Here is a 20,900-nt window from a genome sequence, read left to right on the forward strand (position 1 = left end):
AAAAAAAAAAAAAAAAAAAAAAAAAAAAAAAAAAAAAAAAAAAAAAAAAAACTTAATACAAAACCTAAGTAGCTAGTATAGGACACCTTCTATAATTATGATTTAATTTTTTTTTACAAATAAAAATAAAGTAATTAATTTTGTATATTTGGACCAATCAAAATTTACCAGAAAGGAAGAAAAGCTTCCAAAAGAGACTGTAAATTCAGTTATCTCCATGATTCACCATCTCCCAGTACTTCTTCAACGACTGCTCCCTCTGCAACCTCATCTCCTCGTTGAACCTTCTTATGAAATCCTCCACTCGCCGGTTCAAATCGTCCTGATTCATCGACGGCTCTTTCCTCAGCTTCATCGCCTGAGCCGACGCATTCACCGGCGTCAATGCCTGATTCGTCCGATCCTTGAAAGTCTCCGATTTCTTCACCGCTGACGACTCGACCTCGCCGGCGCTAATCTGACGGTAGTGATTCTCCCACGTCTCGCACTTTTTCATGTGCCTGCTCAACGGCATTGCTCTGCCTTCCGTTATCGCCTTCCACGTGTTCTCTAGCGTCTCGTGCCGTTTCGCCTTCGATATTACTCCCAACGCCTTTCCGCCTGAAACAGATTTCACCGGTAAACAGATCGGCGATCAGAATATTTTATTGTTTATCCGTTATGAGAAATTTTGGACCTAACAATCCTTATGGCTGTGTTTGGCCTTTTGCCCTTTCTTATTGTTTGTAAATTTGTGCGTGAAAACGACGCTCACATTGCACAACGCAAGTGGTAGCTGTATGGTTATAGTCAGTCTCTGTTCATTTATGACATGCCAAAGTTGATTTTTATTTCATAGCGTAAAAGAGACGTAAAGAAACTGACTACAGCGCCGGCTATTTCTCCCCGACGCCGACCAAAAAGTTGTTCGAGTTTGATTCTCACTGTTTATCAAATTAATTACTAGGTAACCTAATGCTTGCTTGCAGTTTTTAAAAGAATTGCGAAATTGATATGAAATTGATATGAAATCGATTAATCATTACCTTCAGGACTCGATTTCGCCGATTTACGGTGGCTGAATCTGGAAGAAACGAGTGGTTTCTCTGGAAATCTCATCCTCTCCGGCGAGTTCCAGATCGGATTGGCCGATATGATGAATTTGTCCTCATCCTCTGCTTCAGCTTCAACAGAGCTAATCGCTTCCGGAACAATTACTTCTTCTCTCGGTAAGATCACCGCCTTCACTTCCGGAACAATTACTTCTTCAATCGGCGAATCTATTGCATCGATAGCCTTCACTTCCGAAACAATCAGTTCATCTCTCTGTTCGTAAACCGCCGGCGATTCTACAGTAGTGAAATCCGAAACAATCTCCCTGTATCCGATATCCTCCGGAACGTTATTTGCAGAAGGAATCCCAACGTAAGCGTCGGCTTCCTTCTGGTTGAAGCGCGAGGAGGCGACGATGGAGATGATGATGCCGTTGATGATAATGTAAATGTAAGGAGGCCTCAGGCAAGAAATCATGGAGTTCCAAATCAGAGGCACATAAAGAACGGAAAACTCAACAACCAAAGGAACGGAGACCTTCAGAGCCAGAGCCAAGGAAACAACTCCGGCCGACATCAATAAAGCCTTCAAAGAGAGCAACCATGCCATTTTCCTTCTTGTTTGTAGTAGTTATCTGAAACTTCGCCGGTGATGTAGCCGGTCGTAGATGAAAAGACTCAGAGTGTCCTTATTCGAAGTGCAGATGTGGTGTGGGCTTATCGTTCGGTTCGCAATTCATATATATAGGAACGGAGTGAAGGGACACGGTTTGAAACGGAATATGAGCCGTTGGATTAGACATTGGGAATGAGCTGGGGAAAGATGGACGGGTGATAATGAAGAACTAGAAAGTACGTGGAGTGTTGAATTGGGTCAAATAATCCAAGCGGTTTAAGGGTGGCCCAGAATTTAAAGAAGTGGAAACAAAATAAATAAAGAGAAGCATTGAAGTGATGGTGTCATAAAAAGAGATATTTAATTATTTATTTGTTCATTTAAAGAACCATTAAAATCCATAAAGATTAATATGAACGTGGAGCCATATGTTTTCAAATATTAAAAACAAAAGTAAATAAATTATATGCCATCATATATATAAGAGTAATCTTGATAATAAAACCATAGGTTATAAATATAAATAACATATTTATTCAATAAAAAATAATAATGAATATAATAAAGCTTTGAAATTATGATAACAAATTTGGTGGCCATCTTTTGAATTATTAATTACAGATGGGCAGCCACAACTTGGTCTTAAAGTTACGCTTTACTGCCATTTTAGCCATTTTACAACCTCAGCCAACACCTTTTTATATATATATATATATTATTTTAGTATATTCATAAAGATATCCCCAACCTCAACGGTCGTTTAATTGACCGTTACTCCCGGTGGCTGTTCCAGGATCCTGAAGCGGTGGCCCACCGGTTCCGCCATGGCCTTCCTCCGCCATCACACATGTGCCACTGCTTCCGCCACCGCACACGACCTTCCCTGCCGACCACGGACTTCATTCAATTCTATGCATTCAGTGGATAAGCTTTCTTCTTTATTAAAAATAAAAATAAAAACTTTTTTAAAGATGTCAGATTCATAATTTTCTTTTCCTTTTTTCTTTTTCTTGTTGATTTACCTCTTTGGAAGTATTTATATATTTTATTTATATCGATTTATTTAATCATTCTTATATTCACCATATTTTCTAATTATTAGATTCATTGGATAATCGACCTGAACATTTAATATAAATAAATGCATGAATTTTGCATGCGAGAAAGCATCGTCTTATAGGATTCGAATCAAGATTTAAAATTTGAATCCAATAACTGCTGACCTCGATATTCTCATGCAGCTTTCTTTGTTTTTATGTTTAAGTGAAGGGCTTTATCCATCTGCCAAAAAGTGCCAGGTTTTAGTGAAGATCCGCTCATATGCTGCATATGAGGGGTTGTAAAAGTTGGGCTCATGAGTTAAGTGATCAAGGAAAAAATGACCCGTTAGTTTCTTATCTTTCTAAAGTGAAGCTACCTTACTCGTAGCTCCCTATTGATATAAAACGGGATGAATGAAGGAAGAAAAACAAAATAAGAAGCAAGTCTTGAGGGAGTAAAGAACTCCCGGTATGTGGTTTTCGCGCCAAATGCGATCAACTGTCCTTCCTTTATAGATTTGTCTACTATAACTCCACTCAGCTAACAAAGTTCATTCCGTATTCAAAGTGGAGCTACCGTACAAACCTGAATATCTATAAAAACGAAACGGAAATAGTTTTAGCTGAAGCCGAAAGGTATCCTAAAGAAATGGTAGCACCACAATCCACCTAGAAGCAACCATTAGAAATTGTTCCGGCGACAACGGCATAGGAAAGTTCAGGATCATCACTTGTAATACGAACATATTACCTACTTGCCTTGAAGTAGTGAAAAATATCTCCACGTACCAATAAGACATGCTTTTATTACCAGTGACTCGATTCTATAAACTTAAAAGTTAAGTGTATTTAATTTGGATTAATTCTATGTTTGATGATATTTTATAAATTNAACTAAATGCAGACATCTAGTGCTGTAGTGATGAGTCAAGTTAAAAGAATATAATTCCCAAAGTAAAAATGCAAGATTAAGAAATACCTACCATTTCTATAATTTAAATGAGGAACAAGACTCACCATTAAAAATTGAAAATGTGTATTATACAACGATTTAATTAATCAAAATTAAAAATATTCACCGAAAAAGGAAAAAGAAAGTACACGTGGGCCATGTTAATTAGTTAAGTCCATTCAAGTCAACCTCGAAGAATGTTGACTTTTATATTAAAATGTTAATGAATTTACACGTATTGGAGATCATCTCAATCGGTCAGATTAGGTTAAACAAATAATTTTGATTAATTAAAAGGGAATGCCTTGTTAATATATAATAACAAAACACTTTCTACCATACCTTAAATGAAATATTAAGATTAGATTAAACAAATAATTTTGCTGTTATTGTTCAATCTCATTATTCATTATTCAAACCTTTACAATTAATAAATATATTTAAAAAACCATGTTAACCTATTTCTGTGACCCCATTTAATGACGCAATAAATAAATTTCTAACACATTTTAATGGTTAAAATTTTCCCTTTAAGATTTTTCATATATAAATAATGAAAATAAAAATTCATAGTAAATATTAAAAATACTATAATGGAATTAAATATATGTATATTGAAACAGTGTGAAAATATATATTTTCCTTTTGAAAATTCAACTACATGCATTAATTGTAACAACATTAAAATAATAAATGAGAAAAAAAAAAAAAAAGTGAAAACTACATGTATATTTATTATGAAAATGTTGTGGTCGAGCGGGATATGTCGGAATCTGCTCCAAAATTGATGGGTCCAAAATAAAGGCATTTTTTTAAATCAAAATGATTTGACACCAAAATGTTTATCTAATCACTTAATTTATGAAGTTAATTGATGTTTTACGCGTTTAAATGGAAGCAACCGACTTTAATTTTGGATTAACTGTTTGGACTTTCAGGTTGACTTAATTACTTGTTCATTAAGCTAACGTTAATTGGTAATTAGGTAAATTAATATTTAAAAAGGACAAACAGTTTAAATCGAAACAAAAGGACAAACAGTTTGTTAACCAAACCGCTGAAAGATGGCAGTACAAAACATACCGACAATCCCAATAAACCCGGTTGCCGGTAAAATTGTCAACGAAGATGGACAGTGACAACACGTCGGATGAGATTGAGGGAGCATTATCCGGGGACGAAACTGGCACGAATGGCGAAATGTGGAAATTATTAAAAGAGTTTTAAAAAAATTAATAATTATTATTTTTGGGGCGTCAAAGTAGATGGTCCTGTCCAGCTAGTTATTTCTATTACACTGCCGCCGTAACTGACCCACCGTCCATGCTTCCATTGACTGACGCGTGTCCGTGTCAGTGCCACGGGAGTATATTCCCCGCCAGCTGAGATTAATTCTTCCCATCTCTGACCTAATTTTAGGTTTTAGTTTACTAATTCCTCTGGATGATTAGGGGTAGGGGTAGACTCCATTTAACACTATCTCTATCTGTACGAGCTCTTATAGAAAAACTAAAAATAAAGTTACGAGAGTTTAGACTCAAAGTGGATAATATCATACCATATTACAATTGTGGAGGATCGTGATCCTTAACACCCACTAGACTTTCTTACGTCGGTGGCCACGGATGGTTCAAAGGCCATTTCCACGAATTCAACAAAAGAATTGTCTAGTCTCGATTCTGCTTCCTTGATTACACATTTTTCAACTTCTGTTGAAGACAACCAGACTGAAAGTGAGCAAAGAACAGATCTTCCACAAGGTTCATAAATACCGTTCAGACATGGAACACTCATCAAACACTAACTTCAACTCATTTCTCTGTCAAAGATTTTCATCAAACCTACTTCCAGCGTTAATCGTTCTTTTTCATTTTCAGTTTTCTTTCAACTTCTCCACTGTAAGGTCCAACATGGAAGGCATACTGCTGAAAAACAGAGAACACAATCATCTCTAAACATATCAACACGTTCTGGAACGCCTCTTCGACTTGCTCAACGTCTAACCAGATGTGGGTTGACCCAATAATGCCCAGTGCAACAAGTATATCTAGCACCACACCCTGAATAGTGGATGGCATGTCAATATGAAGTATGAACAGTAACATAATTACGGAAACGAATTCAATGAAGGACAGAAGACGGGAAATTGTTCATATTCCTTAACAATACATGTGGGAATTCAGAGAATAGAGACAAATTAAAACAATTAGATGCCAAAAGTATATATACCGACAATGGATGAAACTATTGGGAAAAACTAGGTTCTGCTGAAAATAACAAAATTCTGTATCCTACTGACTCGAGTGAATTTGCATCAGTGCTAAAAATTCGTTACAAATCTTTGTCAACGGGTTATCTGACATAAGTTGGTTGCACATTACCTTCAGCACCCATAATTTAAGGAAAAGTAAAAAATACATGGGGAAAAAACTGGTATAGGCAAAAGGGCAGACAGAAACATGCGCTCAAAATAAAGTTGGAACTCCAAACAATGCCTTNACATACAGGCAAGAGGCAATTACTATTAACTCAACTTGAGTAGGCACAGGGCAAAGTGAAATTAAACCATGTTGAAAAAACTCACCAGAGCTTCATAACATTCCTTAACAGAATCTAAGAACATGAAGAATTCCTTGCTCCCCTTGATATGTAGCAAACCCACAAATGAGTCAAGTGCATATAAGGGAGCCATTAATATAATAATAACTATGGCCTTTTGCTCCTTAGGGTTCTTCCAGTAAAAGAGATGCTGAGATAATAACTGCACGGTGTAATGCATTGTCAACATCACGCAGAATCCAGATCCTAATACAGTCAGCTGTTCAGGATTCAAAGTGGATAAAGTGGCGAAATCCATTATTCCACAGAAGAAAGAAAACCTATGGAAGAATCTGCAAAAAGAACATAGGAAAATCAATATACTTATATTAAGCTAAATGCCATATACGGTCGTTTTAACTTGATTTCTAAATGATATTGGGAAAACAGTTCCTAGAATCAGCAATAACAAATACCGTTCAACCTAATTACTAATTATGGCTATTTGCGTTCTTAAAATAACTCAACATGTGCTATCAACATAAACAATCTGAACTGCAGAAACAAATAGAAACGCAAATTTATGCCCTTGGAGAATATACACCGTACAGCTGCAAATTCTCGGTTTCGAGCTTATGGATAATTTAAAGCAATTTGCAGGGCAAAGTTAAAGAAATTACGCAAAATCCAGGAAGGTTTCACTTTCGGCGATCAGTATTTGGGATTTTGGGGGTGAGGGGCCAACGGAAGCTGAGAACTAGCCTAGACTTTCAGATTCGTTGCGATCTAGCCGAAGTTGTAGTTAATATGAATAGATAAGATAAAAGGTTTTGATTACTCACTTCGAATCGGAATGGTTCGTTGCAGTTGGTTCTGCTCCTTTACAGCGGAAAGTTGCCCCTGAGTGGCGCGCCGATCAAATTACAGAGAATGGGGAAGACGAAGGAGATTGACCCAGAAATTGTTCAGCAGCGGTACCATGATTGGCAAGTGATGGTAAATTTTAATACAAAAATTTTAATCTGACTTTTTTTTTAACCATTAAAATTTATGGAAGTTTTGTCAGACTAATTTCAGCACAATTTGGTGTATCACACAATTTTGTTTTAGGGATTTAATTATTTTTAATATAAATTAAGATTGTTTTTCCATTATTTTTTTACTATGAATTTCACATTTATTCTAGATCAAACTTTTATTAATTAAAAGTATTTAAAAAATGTTTTTTTTTTTTAATTTTGAAAACAAAAAGTAGATATCATTAATTAAATTATAAAAAATATTCTTAATGCTTCATTTCATGTTTGAGTGCCCATAGAAGAACACAACTCTCTGATATTGTCCACTTTGAGCATAAGCTTGCTTCGGGTTTCCCCAAAAGGCCTCATACCAATGGAGTTAGTATTCCTCACTTATAAACCCATGATCATTCCCTAAATTAGTCGACATGAGACTTTCATCTTCCAACAGCCCCCTCCCCTCCCACCTTGTCTTACCGTAGGCACGGAGTTAGTTAGGGTTTCTTCCTAGAGTCTTGTCATGATCGTGCACTCAATGAAAGAGCTTTACAAGCGACATTGCCCTTCTTCACTCACGTGATATTGCTGGATCGAGCTTTTGCCCATTGTCTAACCCCTCGTAGGAGTCTCAGCTGTGTCTTAGTCCCAGTGTGGCTGATCATCCGAAAGGATCAGCTAAGCATCATTATTTGGTCAGCTTTTACCTAACCAACGACCTAATACTATGCAGGCTCATCAACACAACACTTTTTTGCTTGATTCAGGATTTGGTCCGAATAGTTCGATAGATTCTCACGCGTTACGCAGTTGTTCGCCACTTTATTCTCAATTGTTTGAAAGGTGAGACAAACTATCTTAGTTAGGAGCCTCTTTTCCTTCCCCTCAACTCCCAACAAACAACGTTGGACTTGACTTGTATATGCTAAGCATATCCTTCTAAGTCAAGATTAAACTCAGATTTTGAGTATGATCGACAACTCTTAAAGATAAAGCAAAACTAGTGAGCATCTGTTTGAGGGCTTAATAAAATTCCCCCAACTTGCTTGGCGTCACAGGCTTGTGGTGCTTTAAAAATGAGCCAATATTTCAACCCAATTGCTTGCACTCAAACAACACCTCTTATAATAATAACAATTATACAATTACAATACAATACACCTGCGTGTCTTTATCTGCATATATTTATATTTATAGCCCAACTTTCCGTTCGCCATTGATCTGGAACAAAAATGTGGCTCTTTAGATTTCTGGTTTTGCTCTGTTTTACCTTCCTTCTCCTGCCTAATTCTCAAGGATGGAGCAAAGAAGGCCATGTCCTAACATGTCAAATTGCCCAGGAGCTCCTGAATCCAGAGGCAACAGAGGCAGTTCAAGCTCTGCTACCTGAAAGCGCCGGCGGGAATCTCTCGGCGATGTGTGTATGGGCTGACCAAATCCGACGCTGGTCTAAATACCGGTGGACCAGTCCCCTTCACTACATCAACACGCCGGACAATGCCTGTTCTTTCCTCTACAAAAGTATCTCCCTCCTCCTTCTCCTTTTCCTGTAAAACCAAAAATCTTCTTCTTCCCATTACTCAATTAAAACGCTGCCTTTTCTTCAGGGGATTGCCATAACACTGCCGCCCAGCTCAACATGTGCGTCGCCGGTGCCATTCGGAATTTCACCACTCAACTCACTGCCATCCCAAAACAAGGCCCCGACGCTAAAAGTAAGTCACCCAGACCCGACCCGACCCGAACCGACCCGGGTCCGAGAATATATTTAAAGACGGCGGTTTCTTTCTTTATTGGTTTTTGCAGATAACTTGACGGAAGCGTTACTGTTTTTATCGCACTTCGTTGGGGATATTCATCAGGTAAAGTTATTGAAAAAGAAAATGTTAATTTTAATTAATTATGTTAATGTTAATTAATTTTTTAATTTATTAATTTTCAGCCACTGCACGTGGGATTCACGAGCGATGAGGGAGGGAACACCATAGAGTTACGGTGGTACCGCCACAAGTCCAACCTGCACCATGTAAGACCTAAACACATATTAATTACAAGTAATTCTTGTCGAATTTCCAGTTAATTTTTTTTTAAAAAAATAAAAAATAAAAAGTAATTTTTGTTATTTAATAATAATAATAATAATAATAATAATAAAAGAAAATTGGAGGGATGCAGGTATGGGATAGGGAAATTATTGTTACAGCCCTGGCAGATTACTACGACAAGGACACAGGCCTCCTCCTAGAAGACCTACAGAGGAATTTAACCCATGTAATTAATACAATTATTTTCCATTAATTACCCTAAAATAAGTTTATAAGTTATTATTATTATTACTTATTTAATATAAAGTTTCAATTTTGACAGGGAATTTGGAGCGATGATGTTCCGACATGGGAGCGTTGTGTTAATGTTAATTCATGCATAAACAAGTATGTTTTTTTATTTATTTACTTATTTTAATGATGCTTATTATTATTAATTTTTGTGTGTGAAATTAGTTGGGCTGAGGAGAGTATAAAATTAGCCTGCTCGTGGGCATACGAAGGAGTTGAAGCTGGCATGACTTTGTCAGGTATGTAATTAACAAGTAAATAATATCATTAATCAAGTTTAAGAAACTTTTAAACAAAAATTAGTTTTTTATTAAAAAAAAAATGAAAACCCTAATTAATGTCGTTTTATGTCGGCAGAGGATTACTTCGATTCAAGGTTGCCAATTGTAATGGAACGATTGGCTAAAGGTGGGGTCCGGTTGGCCATGCTTTTGAACCGGGTTTTTTCTGAAAACCCTAAAGGAGGATTCGGCTCCTCAATTTGATTATTTTGACAACGCATTTTAATATTAGCCAATAATTGTAATAGTTCACATAGTTTGACCATAGCGATTTATTCATAATTTTCATAACTTTAGTTTAAATAGTTTAATGTACATAATATATAGTTTAGTCAAATCATTACTATATCCACTTAATTTAAAAAATTATATAAATATTCTTTCGAGTACTGGAAGCCTTTATTTATTTAATTTCAATAAAGAAAGTGAAAGTAAGGTTGTTTCGGGGAGAACTTTGTCGATTACTTCGATCTAATTGTTACTGGAGTTAGTGTAAATTATGATGTATCGCTGGGATCTCTCGAGTTCTTTGTTGTTTCAATCTGTATATTCCTTTATAAAAATACGTAATGAACTTTAGGATAAATATAACACCATGAAAAGAAGGGAGTGAGGTTGTTCCGATGTAATCATAACATAAGCTAAAAAGGGTTAAAAGCATACCATTTTGAGCTCATCATGACTCATCTTTTTATTAATTAATTCTATTAAGTACCTTATAATTCATTTATAATAATAAAAAATAACTCATAAATATATTAATCCAATCATTTTAATTTATATTAGTTGAGTATTCAAAGATATTTCATCGAGTTATTTTTTTATTTAAGGAAGGAATTTTATAAAAGATATTTCGAAAAGATTGAGTGATGGGCATTTCCATCCACTTATTATATTCAAGNGTGTTGCACCCCTTTTTATATTATTTTCTATTTCTTATATCTCTTTCCAAAAAAAGAAATCAGTATTTATTCTTTATTTTGTTTTTATTAGAACCGCGAATTTATGCTGTATAATCTTTATTATACACACTTAATTTTTTTTTTATTTTTTCTATCTCCACTATTATTTAATGAATATCTTTATGGAGGGTTGAATCGTGATATTTTTATTGAACAACTTTATAGTTTTGTTTTTACGAATTTCAATTTATGTGTGATGTTTTGAGAAGACATTGTATGATGATAAGATTGATTAATATCTTAAATTTCGTGGGTTCACATTATGACATGTATATTCATTCAACGAGTTTATTGGTTCTTTTGATTATTGATCATATACGTCAAAATCGATCTTTTTCGACTACTTGTTGGTAGTTTAATTACATCTCTTGTTCTATTGGTGTTGTTGCTCAGATTATAAACAAGTCATGTGAAGCTCATTTAATTACCGTGAAAAAATTCTTCGATATATGACGAGCACTCTCGATTTTGGTTTGTAGTATAAACACGTTACAACAAATTTGGTGGGTAACATAAANGGATATAGATGTATCTTTGGGGTTGTTTTTGGACCTAATTTTGAACTCAACGCCATAATAATTAGACAGTAAAGAGACTAAACTAACACTAGCAAATATTAAAAAAAAAAAAATAGAGGTTTCGTGTAAGATCCTACATGAATTGGAGAAGGACGAAAATCTCACATGAGTGAAAGAGAAGAATTAAACGTTTATTACAAGAATGTGAAAAACTCTTTTTAGTAGACTATATCTACCAACTAGGGCACTAACGAGTGAATTGTGGGAACGTCTCTAATGAATGTTTCATTTCTTTCTTCGACCGAGGTAGAATCGGGTGTGAAACAATTCTTAATCCATAATTCATATGGAAATTCTGTTGCAAAATTTGTTTTTTTCGCTTCAATTCAATTAAGAAAAAAGAAAAAATTATTAGGGTAAGCATGATGTAAGAGTTGCATGTTGAAGGTGGGTTGTGTGTTTCCAATTGAGCGTTCATGGCAACGGATCACACTAATTCGTCGGAAATTTCTCTGTTCTTCCAATAAAGCTCTGCAATATTAGCCATTAAAGAGGTGAAGTATGAAACTATAAGTACCTAACCCATTAAACTCATCTTACCGTCTCCTTCAATCCGTCCTTTTCCTTTGCGTTTTCCCCTCTTTTTTCAATTCCTCCCCCTTCCAACTTGAAACGTCACCAATCTCTACAATCCACTGCTATTATGCCCTTATATACTGCAAATTTGGCTGCTAAACTTCCACATGGGTTCGGTTTGAGCGGAAGGAGCAGTACTTCCTTACCCAACTATGCAGGTTTTAAATGTTCCTTCTTCTTCCCTTCCACCCACATCCATACTTCTTCCCCTAATCGAACCTATTCGTCTGTTTCTTCATCTTCGTCCATAATGGAAGACCAGAAAAGGGTCGGTCCTTTGGTTTCTGGGTCGGAATCACTTTCTCAAGAACTTAAAGTCGCCGTCGGAGCTGTTCAGATGGCTTGCTTTCTTTGTCAAAGAGTTCAGAGCAACTTGCTTAAGAACAATGCCCAAATTCAAGCCAAGGATGACAATTCCCCTGTTACTGTAGCTGGTAATTTCATTGTTTTCTCTTCTTTGTGCTTTACTCATCCATTTAAGAAATGGGTTTCGATTGTCTATTGCGTTGCGTTCATCCTTTTTGTTGGTAGACATATATAGCGTTCTAGTATTGGAATTTTTTCTCGAACAGATTGGAGCGTTCAGGCAATTATCAGCTGGATTCTGTCAAAATCTTTTGGAAGTAAAAATGTATCAATTGTTGCTGAGGAGGATGTTCAGACTCTTTCCAAGCCTGGGGCAGACCGATTGTTGAAAGCTGTTGTGGAAACTGTAAATGAGTGTCTTTGTGAGGCACATCGTTTTGGATTGGAAAATCCAGAAGGAACCCTCTGTTCTTCCGAGGTGCTCGAAGCCATCAGCCGATGCAACTCTTCCGGCGGTTCAACTGGAAAATTTTGGACACTTGACCCTGTGGATGGCACCTTGGGGTTTATACGTGGGGATCAATATGCTATAGCTCTAGCATTGATAGAAGATGGAGAAGTGGTGCTGGGGGTTCTGGGGTGTCCTAATTACCCAATGAGAAAGGAATGGCTATGTTACCATCCTCGCTACCATAGAATCATAACCAAATTATCAGCTGCAACATCAGATTCTTGGGACAAAGGTTGTGTGATTTATGCCCAGAAAGGTAGCGGTGAGGCTTGGATGCAACCACTGGTTCATGAAACTAAGAAATTGGTATGGCCTAACTCTGCTATACCAATTCAAGTATCCTCCATTGATGATCCAGCATTGGCTACATTCTGTGAACCAGTTGAGAAAGCAAATTCAAGCCATTCATTTACTGCAGGGCTTGCTCATAGCGTTGGACTTAGGTACATATGATTTTCTATTCTGTTTAGGCATTTCAAGGGGTCTGAGTTAAGCTAAAAGAAAACGATAACATGTCGTGTTTTGAGTGTAGGAACCAACCATTGAGAGTGTACAGCATGGTGAAATATGCAGCCATAGCCCGTGGTGATGCTGAAATCTTCATGAAGTTTGCAAGGGCTGGTTACAAGGAGAAGATATGGGATCATGCAGCCGGTGTGGTTATCATACAAGAAGCTGGTGGTGTAGTCACAGATGCAAGAGGCCGTCCACTCAACTTCTCAAAAGGTATGTATTTGGAAGGCCTCGACCGAGGAGTCATCGCTTGCGCTGGAGCCAACCTTCATGACAAAATAATCAGAGCAGTCGACGCAAGCTGGAACTCCTCTTGCCTATGATATTATGGCTTCTTGTATGGTAACAGGGGGAAGAAGAAGAAGAAGAAGCAAAGTTTGGTTTCAACTGCAACTTTTGGTACATGTGAGTTCCACAGAAACTTTCTTATTATTCAGTACAAGCTTGTATTTCTTGTAAAAACCCTGCTTAAATCTTTAGTCTGGAGGAAGCCTTATACTCTCTTTTGCAGCCTCTTCCTGCTCAAGTGTTAGTTTCAAACAATAACCTCAAACAGCAAACTCAGTCAATATTGATATGAAAAATAATACTCATAAGAACAAAGCCATTTGATTGTGTATATATCATATAAAAAACAGACCAGTTGGACGGATTCGCTTACAGTTTCCCAAGGATTTAGTGATATTCTCTTCCAAGTACATAAGGTATGATCAGTACTACAACTATACCAGTAGTTACATATTGATCTTTCTTTTCCTTATTTTCTTCTCCTCACTCACTTTCTTCCTTCTGCTCTGGGGGGGGAAGCTACACAGTTTACATACAAAAGGAAACCCATCTGTGGGGGCAAAACTGAACGCTCAATAATGAAAAAAATAGGATGGACTACCACAACAATTGCAGTATGACAATGATAACATGTGTTGAAAGGAAGTACAACCCTGATCCAGATCAAGCTCAGATAGGATCCTTGCTTGTTGAATACCAATGCCGGCCGCATTTTCATGTTCCTTCTTCATCTTTGGTCAATTTTTCAATGATTTTTTTTTTAAATGGATCGACCCAACTCTTGTCCTCTGCTACCGCTTTGTTCCATCGATTTTTGAAGATTTGAAGTTCCCATGTCGATTGCCTCCTTATCTGCTCAAGTTCATATCAAGCATCAACACTAAATGAGTTCAAGTTCGAACAAATAAAGATCAATATGGTCAGCACACAATGCAACCAACCCCATTGCGAAATAAGCTATTATATGTGATAAAAAAGTGATTGTGTATGTATTGGAACTGGAAATGAGAAGGTAATCTTGGTTCTGATAAGTGACGGGCGAAAAGTCTAACCTCTGTTCGAACATCAGCTGGTGGCAGGCTAGGTTTCTGAGTCAAACAAAAAAAAAAAAAAAGTACGAGATTTAAATAAGATTTCAATAGACAAGCATCACGGACATAAAGAAATTTTCAATGGTTACCTTTGCAAACTCTGCAGCTTTCAAAGAAGGCCTAGACTGTAAAATGAAGAGGAAAATTTAATGGCGGAAGAGTGAAATTAAGCACATCGAGAACACCAATGATGTGACACAGACTACACAAATCATACAACGGAAATTAAAGTGAGCAATGCAAATTACCTTGCTTCCACCTCCACCCAAAGTCTGTATGCCTTTGTGAACAATATACTGACTATCAATTACTCCCACCTTCTTGGTGCGATCACCCTGCAGAACAAGTTACTTAAGCACATTTCAAAATGAAAGATGAAATGATAAAGGAGATGGCAGTTTCTTAAGTCCCCTAGTTGTTCATTTTAAGCAGTGTCAGCCTTCTCAGTGAAACAACAGGAAAAGCTTGTATAGTCTTCCAGTAAGGGCCTTCATTATCAGTAAAGGGCAGAGTTTGGTTCTTTCCTTTGCTTATAAATTTTCAATTCTGATATCCAAGTTACCATCAGCACATGTAATTTTGAAACTAGGATAGAACATTCCGATGCCAGTTGGAAACAATGAGCTGATAAAGGTTTGTATCGGGTTGTGAGGTTAGCTATTACATAAGAAATGATGAATATATGGAAGCCTTACCTGTGCACAATAGCCAAGTTTCATATCCATTCCCCATCCATGAACAAGATCATTCTGGACGAAAGAAATAACGTGTTAAAATGAAATGAGGGTGTGTGTGGAAGGAAGAGAGAGAAGGTGTAGCTCTCAAATGGTGAATTAGATTAGGAGAACTACCTGTATAAGATGCCAAGCACAATACCAGGCTGATCTCGAGAATACAGGGGCCATACCTTCTACAAATCTAGAATAGTAATATTTTAGAAGTTAGTTCATTTGCCCATACGGATAGCGAACAGAGACAAAACTCATGCCTGTCATTGTATTTGATAAATTTCTTGTTTTAATTTGATTAACATCACAAACTTGGATTGTTTTTGCTTAATGCACCAGAATATTTGTTTAAATACAGTAAAAAAGGAATGTAATATGTTATATCATAATAGATGAAACAAATAGCATTTGTGAGAAGATTAAGTGCATCCACACAATCACTTACCCAGTGCAAGGTGGCCCCTCACTTTTATCTGTACATTTCGTACTACCTCTGAGATCATAAACCCTTCTGCATGGACTACTAAATGTTAGATGAACAATTGACGTGGATTAAGTAGTGTTTCATGAAGTACAGCTAAAATATCTGTTTTACCTGTGTATCTTCTTTGTTCGTGCACGAATGGTAATTCTATGGTGTATATCAGTCGAATTTGGATCCAATGCAGGCTGAGATATTTCCAGTCCTTCAGACTTTGCGATTTCCAGGTATCTGAAATTTATAAAGTTTTTAGATGAAAAATGAGATATTTCTTCCTAATGTGAGAGACTGAGACAAATAGCAATGTCTAGTAAGGTTATGTCTTTTTTTTATTTATTATTATTATTATTATTATTATTATTTTATATATATATATAAGAAGCATCAAGCAAGGTTATGCGGTTGTAAATAGTTGTGTGTACTCGGTAGGTAAAGGAACAGCACTACATTGGGGAAAGCTAGGAAAGTGCCAAGTAGAATGAGAAGAGACCAGGCCTCTTGAATGCCTCGGAAGTTAAATTCTTTTCAACGTTAGTTCCGGGGAGATTCCTAAAAAGTAAGAATGCTAATAAGTAATAGATAGACATTGTTATATGCCTTGAGAAAGGTCATGTGAGATCTCATATTAGTTGGAGAGGTAGTTCCGGGGAGATTCCTAAAAGTAAGAATGCTAATAAGTAATAGACAGACATTGTTGTATGCCTTGAGAAAGGTCATGTGAGATCTCATATTAGTTGGAGAGGAGAACGAAGCATTCTTTATAAGGGTGTAGAAATCTCTCCCTAGTAGAAACCTTGAAGGGAAGCCCGAAAGGAAAAACCCAAAGAGGACAATATATGCTAGCGGTGGGCTTGGGCTGTTACAAATGGTATCAGAACCAGACACCGGATGGTGTGTCAACGAGCACGTTGGGCCCCGAAGGGGTGGATTGTGAGATCCCACATTGATTAGAGAGGGGAACGAGTCCCAGCGAGGACGCTGGCCTTGAAGGGGGTGGATTGTGAGATTCCATATTGGTTGGAGAGGGGAACAAAGCATTCTTCATAAGGGTGTGGAACCTCTCCCTAGCTGACACGTTTTAAAAACTTTGAAGGGAAGTTCGAAAGGGAAAACCCAAAAAAGACAATATCTACTAACGATGGGCTTGAGCTGTTATAGGTCAAGCTTGGAAATAAGAATAGAACATTAATATTGACCCAACTCTAACTCTTCATTTTTGTTTTTTAATCCATGTAAACTTGGAACGTGACATTAACGCTTCAGCGACTACAACCCAGAGAACGAATTCAAATAACAAGGAGAGTATTGATGACTTCTTTAAAAGATGAACGGAGCTTATTTTTGTACCTTCTCGGGCTAAAATGTTCGACCCCCAAATCTTCATCCCAAAGAAATATGTAATCATAAATGTACACAACTGCCGGTTGCAAAAATCGTTTTGCATACCACCTGAAGAGAATGACAAAAGACAAGAAACCATTTAAACCAAACAGCAGCCATTCTAAGTCCATCTATGATTGGAGAACCCTTAGCAAGAGAGTGGGAAAAAAAATAGAAGGGGAAAATGCAGATAGACAAACATACCACTTGGTTTGGTTTCGCGCAGCTATATGTATCGCGTCATTACTCCAATCAAGATCCCACCATCCATCCACATTGCCGTCATAATGGAAGAGAATAATTGTGAAATTCTCTGGAAGAAACTGAAATGTATGAACTTAGATATAGAGTAATCCCAATAAATATGGTTAATGTTAAATGATAAGAAGATCATACTTTTTGCACAATAGAATCAACGTTGTCCTTTTGTTTGATGCCAACTGGAATTGCAAGTAAATTGCGGTTGCTGTAATCCTCAGCCTGAAATTTATACCCCAAGCATGTCAACAGAAGTAATTATTAAATCTTTTAGCAACGCTAAAAAAGGCCTTAATGAAGTCCTAGCAGTATCAAGGTAAGCATCAACTGATAACTACAAGCACACATCCAAGTATAAGCCTTAAGAAACAAAATAGCGATAGAAACCGACCTGTAACCTTGAATTGCTAGTTTCCCAGAGAGGTCTCAACTCCAAATCGGATCTAGCTTCTACTATGCCATGTGGCAAGCCATCCAAGTTTTGATACTCCTCTCCGAGGAGCTAATGGGAAATTTAAAAGAATTTGTTTAGATGGTGATCATTCATTTACAAGGCTCCTTATTCAAGCAAGTAGAGGAATCAACAGAGTATATTGACTACTGAATAAAATTTAAATATTTTAGATCATCACGAGAATTGTAGTTTCAACCCAGGAACAGAAGGCAGGGAGGGAACCAATATGGTCAAACATGAGCAGGAATGACAAAAAACTTACTCTTGTGTTGTCAAAGGGTTGCAAGGTTGTTTCAATCTGTAGGTAAAAAAAAAAAAAAAACATAAATTACAGCTTCAGCTAAAAGACGAAACTGGATTTGTGCACATGTATGATCTATTCCCTACCGATGAGAACCTTAAAGGTGAAATTTTAGCAGGGGATGAAGTGTATAAAAATATTGTGAGATCCCACATCGGTTGGAAAGAAGAACGAAACATTCTTTATAAGGTGTGAAAATCTCTCCCTAATAGACATGTTTTAAAAACCTTGAGGGGAAGTCAGAAAGGAAGAGCGAGGACAATATCTGCTAGCGGTTGGCTTGAGCCATTACAATTGGTATCAGAGTTAGACAACGGGCGATGTGTCAGCGAGGAGGCTGAGCCCCGAAGGGGGTGTTATCTTTACTTGAAGTTGAAGATATTAGAAAGCACCTGGGATATATTACTAAAATATCTAAAGAAATATCAGATTTCCGATGTCCCAAACAAACTTACCTTTGTCTGTTGATATTGGTAATTTGTAGTTCTGTACACAATGAACAGCATTACAATACAAATAACAGCCATAAATTGTAGCTGCTTCATTCTGAAGTGGCATTTTCCCTGCACAACCATCGTATGCGTAAGAAACTTCAAGAAAATCAAACACTGCATAGGCAAAAGGGCACATCTTATTTGAAAAGTTCAAATCATAATTCCAGTAAACCTACCCCATCAGAAAATAGACTCTTTTTTCTGATCAGCATGCCCCATGATTTTGATGGCTTCATAGGCAGCAAAACCTCCTATCTTGATTACATACAGGCCCCTGTAACTACACATAAAGAATATAAAACCCCATCATCAGTACTCCAAGCAAAAATAATCCCAATACACATAAGGTTCTGAATTTCTTCTTCAATGACATTTGCTTAGCAGAAATATCACTTTTATTATCTTTTATCTTCCTCTCCCCTTTGTCTCCCTCTGTTGGTTCAGCGAGAAGAGTAAAATTTGATGAGTTTTACAGTTCAAGTGGCAAAACATTTCATAAGTAAGATATATGGAAAAAAGAATTCTGGATAAACTTTCATTGAAACAAAGCATGAGAAGCTTGCACCTCCCTTATCCACTTCATATGCATTCAGTGACAGTCCGAGTATAGAAACGAGCAAGCAAAAAACATTGGGGATCCCAGCAATATATTCCCATACGAAATCATAAGCAGCATCAGAGAACGAAAATTCTACATCTTATGATAATACACACAGTTCATTTAAGATGCTAATCTATAAGGATTAAGAAAGGGGAACAGTAGCAGACTCGTATGAATCTTGCGATTTCTCCCATTTTCCACGAATTGTCAACTATCCCAGATAGATGACGAGAAGCTAGTCAGAGATTCAGAAAACATAGGAAAAAGAAAATCTAGAAGAAGAACACAGAGAAGAAAATAGCTCTACCGTATTTCCAGACTCATTTTGGAGGAGCGAAGTAACACTTCAGCTTAAAGATATGAACAAAATCATTCGATAATTTCCACAAGATCCGATTCTAACGTTATTGAGGGGGGAAAAAAAATGAAAGAGGAAGCAAACTCAAGAAAACGTAAAGATTAAGCTTGAAGTCCCCATTAGAGACCTAAACTTTGGATCCTTAAGTAGTGCTCCATTCAGAATGGAATCAGAAAAGAGCGCACAATGCAAGGGGACCCCTAATCCAAAAAATGCCCGCCGGGTCCAGATCTTTCCAGAGTGGATTCACATACAAAATACCCAAGAGGTTAAAAACTCACCTCCGAGATTCGGCAGTCACAGAGAGCTGTAGAACTCCAGTTGAAGCGTCAAATATAAAGAGCAGAAATCCTTGGCTAGACCCAACAAAGGGTCCCCTCCCCCAATGGATCAAAAACAGTGATGAATCACAGAAAACATGAAAAGGGGGAGGAGAGAAAGTGATGGGATGAGCAACAAATAAAAACGACAGGGCAACAGAGCAAGAGAGAGAGAGAGAGAGAAAAGACGAAAAAAAGAAATGTGGAGAGAAGAAGAACGAAATAGTAGGATGCGGCACGTTTCAAGGGAAGAAGACACTTTCCCATTTTGCACCTTTAACTCTTCTCTGCATGTCATTCCACACCACAACACATCACATACACTGCCTGTGCAACCTCACCATCGCCACCACTTTCCCCTCTTCTTTATCTCATCCCATTTCAAAAACCCAATTTGGTAACCAAATTTACCACCCATCTATATTTGCTTTCAATATTACCCCTTTCATTCCAATCCATACCACTTCTGAATCAAACCCAGACCATCCAAGTAAATGCAAAACATGAATTTGGATAATCTTCACTCTTAGATATCCAATCTAGATTTCAAAGGATTCACATCGATTATTGCTGGATCATATCATCTTCACACTAGTTTCCATTTAAAATCCCATTCAAAATTTTAATTTTGGTTTTTTTTATAAATATTTATGGTAATTTAATCTAAAGTTTACCTACCCATCAATTAATTGTCACCCACTTTTCCCTCCACTCTCAATCTCACTTTCATTATATTATTCCTTATCATATTTGTTTTTTTTTTTTTTTTAATTTTAAATATTTCCCTTTACCAACTTGTTGAATTTTGCGTCTTTTTCTTCATATTCCCACACTTTCTTCTCTCAATTATGCTTTAATTAAACCTCAATCTTAGTTTATTATATTGTTTT

At 36.8% G+C, this 20,900-nt stretch overlaps 4 protein-coding genes across 7 annotated transcripts; 2 read left to right on the forward strand and 2 right to left on the reverse strand.

Annotated features, from left to right (window-relative positions):
* Positions 1-72: 72 nt before the first annotated feature.
* On the reverse strand, positions 73-1,859 carry LOC111782630. Its single transcript, XM_023663413.1, has 2 exons — positions 1,026-1,859; positions 73-600 (listed from the first exon to the last, which is right to left on the reverse strand). Exons 1-2 carry the CDS (start codon positions 1,639-1,641, stop codon positions 206-208), a joined length of 1,011 nt encoding a protein of 336 aa, XP_023519181.1. The 5' UTR covers positions 1,642-1,859; the 3' UTR covers positions 73-205.
* Positions 1,860-8,361: 6,502 nt separating this feature from the next.
* On the forward strand, positions 8,362-10,196 carry LOC111783288 (endonuclease 1-like). The gene is made up of 8 exons (XM_023664211.1): positions 8,362-8,714; positions 8,801-8,908; positions 9,000-9,055; positions 9,136-9,219; positions 9,369-9,464; positions 9,561-9,625; positions 9,695-9,768; positions 9,887-10,196. The coding sequence occupies exons 1-8, from the start codon at positions 8,426-8,428 to the stop codon at positions 10,012-10,014; spliced, it is 900 nt and encodes a 299-aa protein (XP_023519979.1). The 5' UTR covers positions 8,362-8,425; the 3' UTR covers positions 10,015-10,196.
* A 1,562-nt stretch (positions 10,197-11,758) lies between these two features.
* LOC111782804 (PAP-specific phosphatase HAL2-like) lies at positions 11,759-13,906 on the forward strand. Of its 2 annotated transcripts, XR_002813193.1 has the most exons (4): positions 11,759-12,360; positions 12,499-13,186; positions 13,276-13,661; positions 13,768-13,906. XR_002813193.1 is itself a non-coding variant. In XM_023663602.1 (3 exons), exons 1-3 carry the CDS (start codon positions 11,994-11,996, stop codon positions 13,577-13,579), a joined length of 1,359 nt encoding a protein of 452 aa, XP_023519370.1. In that variant the 5' UTR covers positions 11,760-11,993; the 3' UTR covers positions 13,580-13,859. The 2 variants fall into 2 exon arrangements, 1 of the variants encoding a protein (XP_023519370.1); XM_023663602.1 differs by having other exon boundaries at positions 11,760-12,360; positions 13,276-13,859.
* A 7-nt stretch (positions 13,907-13,913) lies between these two features.
* LOC111782805 lies at positions 13,914-20,548 on the reverse strand. Of its 3 annotated transcripts, none has more exons than XM_023663605.1 (16): positions 19,972-20,548; positions 18,908-19,005; positions 18,693-18,800; positions 18,199-18,234; positions 17,874-17,984; positions 17,621-17,704; positions 17,429-17,547; positions 17,192-17,293; positions 15,959-16,075; positions 15,809-15,874; positions 15,487-15,553; positions 15,331-15,384; positions 14,884-14,970; positions 14,725-14,760; positions 14,597-14,632; positions 13,914-14,396 (listed from the first exon to the last, which is right to left on the reverse strand). In XM_023663605.1, exons 2-16 carry the CDS (start codon positions 18,965-18,967, stop codon positions 14,259-14,261), a joined length of 1,221 nt encoding a protein of 406 aa, XP_023519373.1. In that variant the 5' UTR covers positions 18,968-19,005; positions 19,972-20,548; the 3' UTR covers positions 13,914-14,258. The 3 variants fall into 3 exon arrangements, with proteins under 3 accessions (XP_023519373.1, XP_023519371.1, XP_023519372.1); XM_023663603.1 differs by having other exon boundaries at positions 18,908-19,011; XM_023663604.1 differs by lacking the exon at positions 19,972-20,548 and adding an exon at positions 19,640-19,924 and having other exon boundaries at positions 18,908-19,011.
* Positions 20,549-20,900: the final 352 nt, after the last annotated feature.

Source organism: Cucurbita pepo, chromosome LG20 (genome assembly GCF_002806865.2).
Source record: "Cucurbita pepo subsp. pepo cultivar mu-cu-16 chromosome LG20, ASM280686v2, whole genome shotgun sequence".
Taxonomy (NCBI): Eukaryota; Viridiplantae; Streptophyta; class Magnoliopsida; order Cucurbitales; family Cucurbitaceae; genus Cucurbita; species Cucurbita pepo.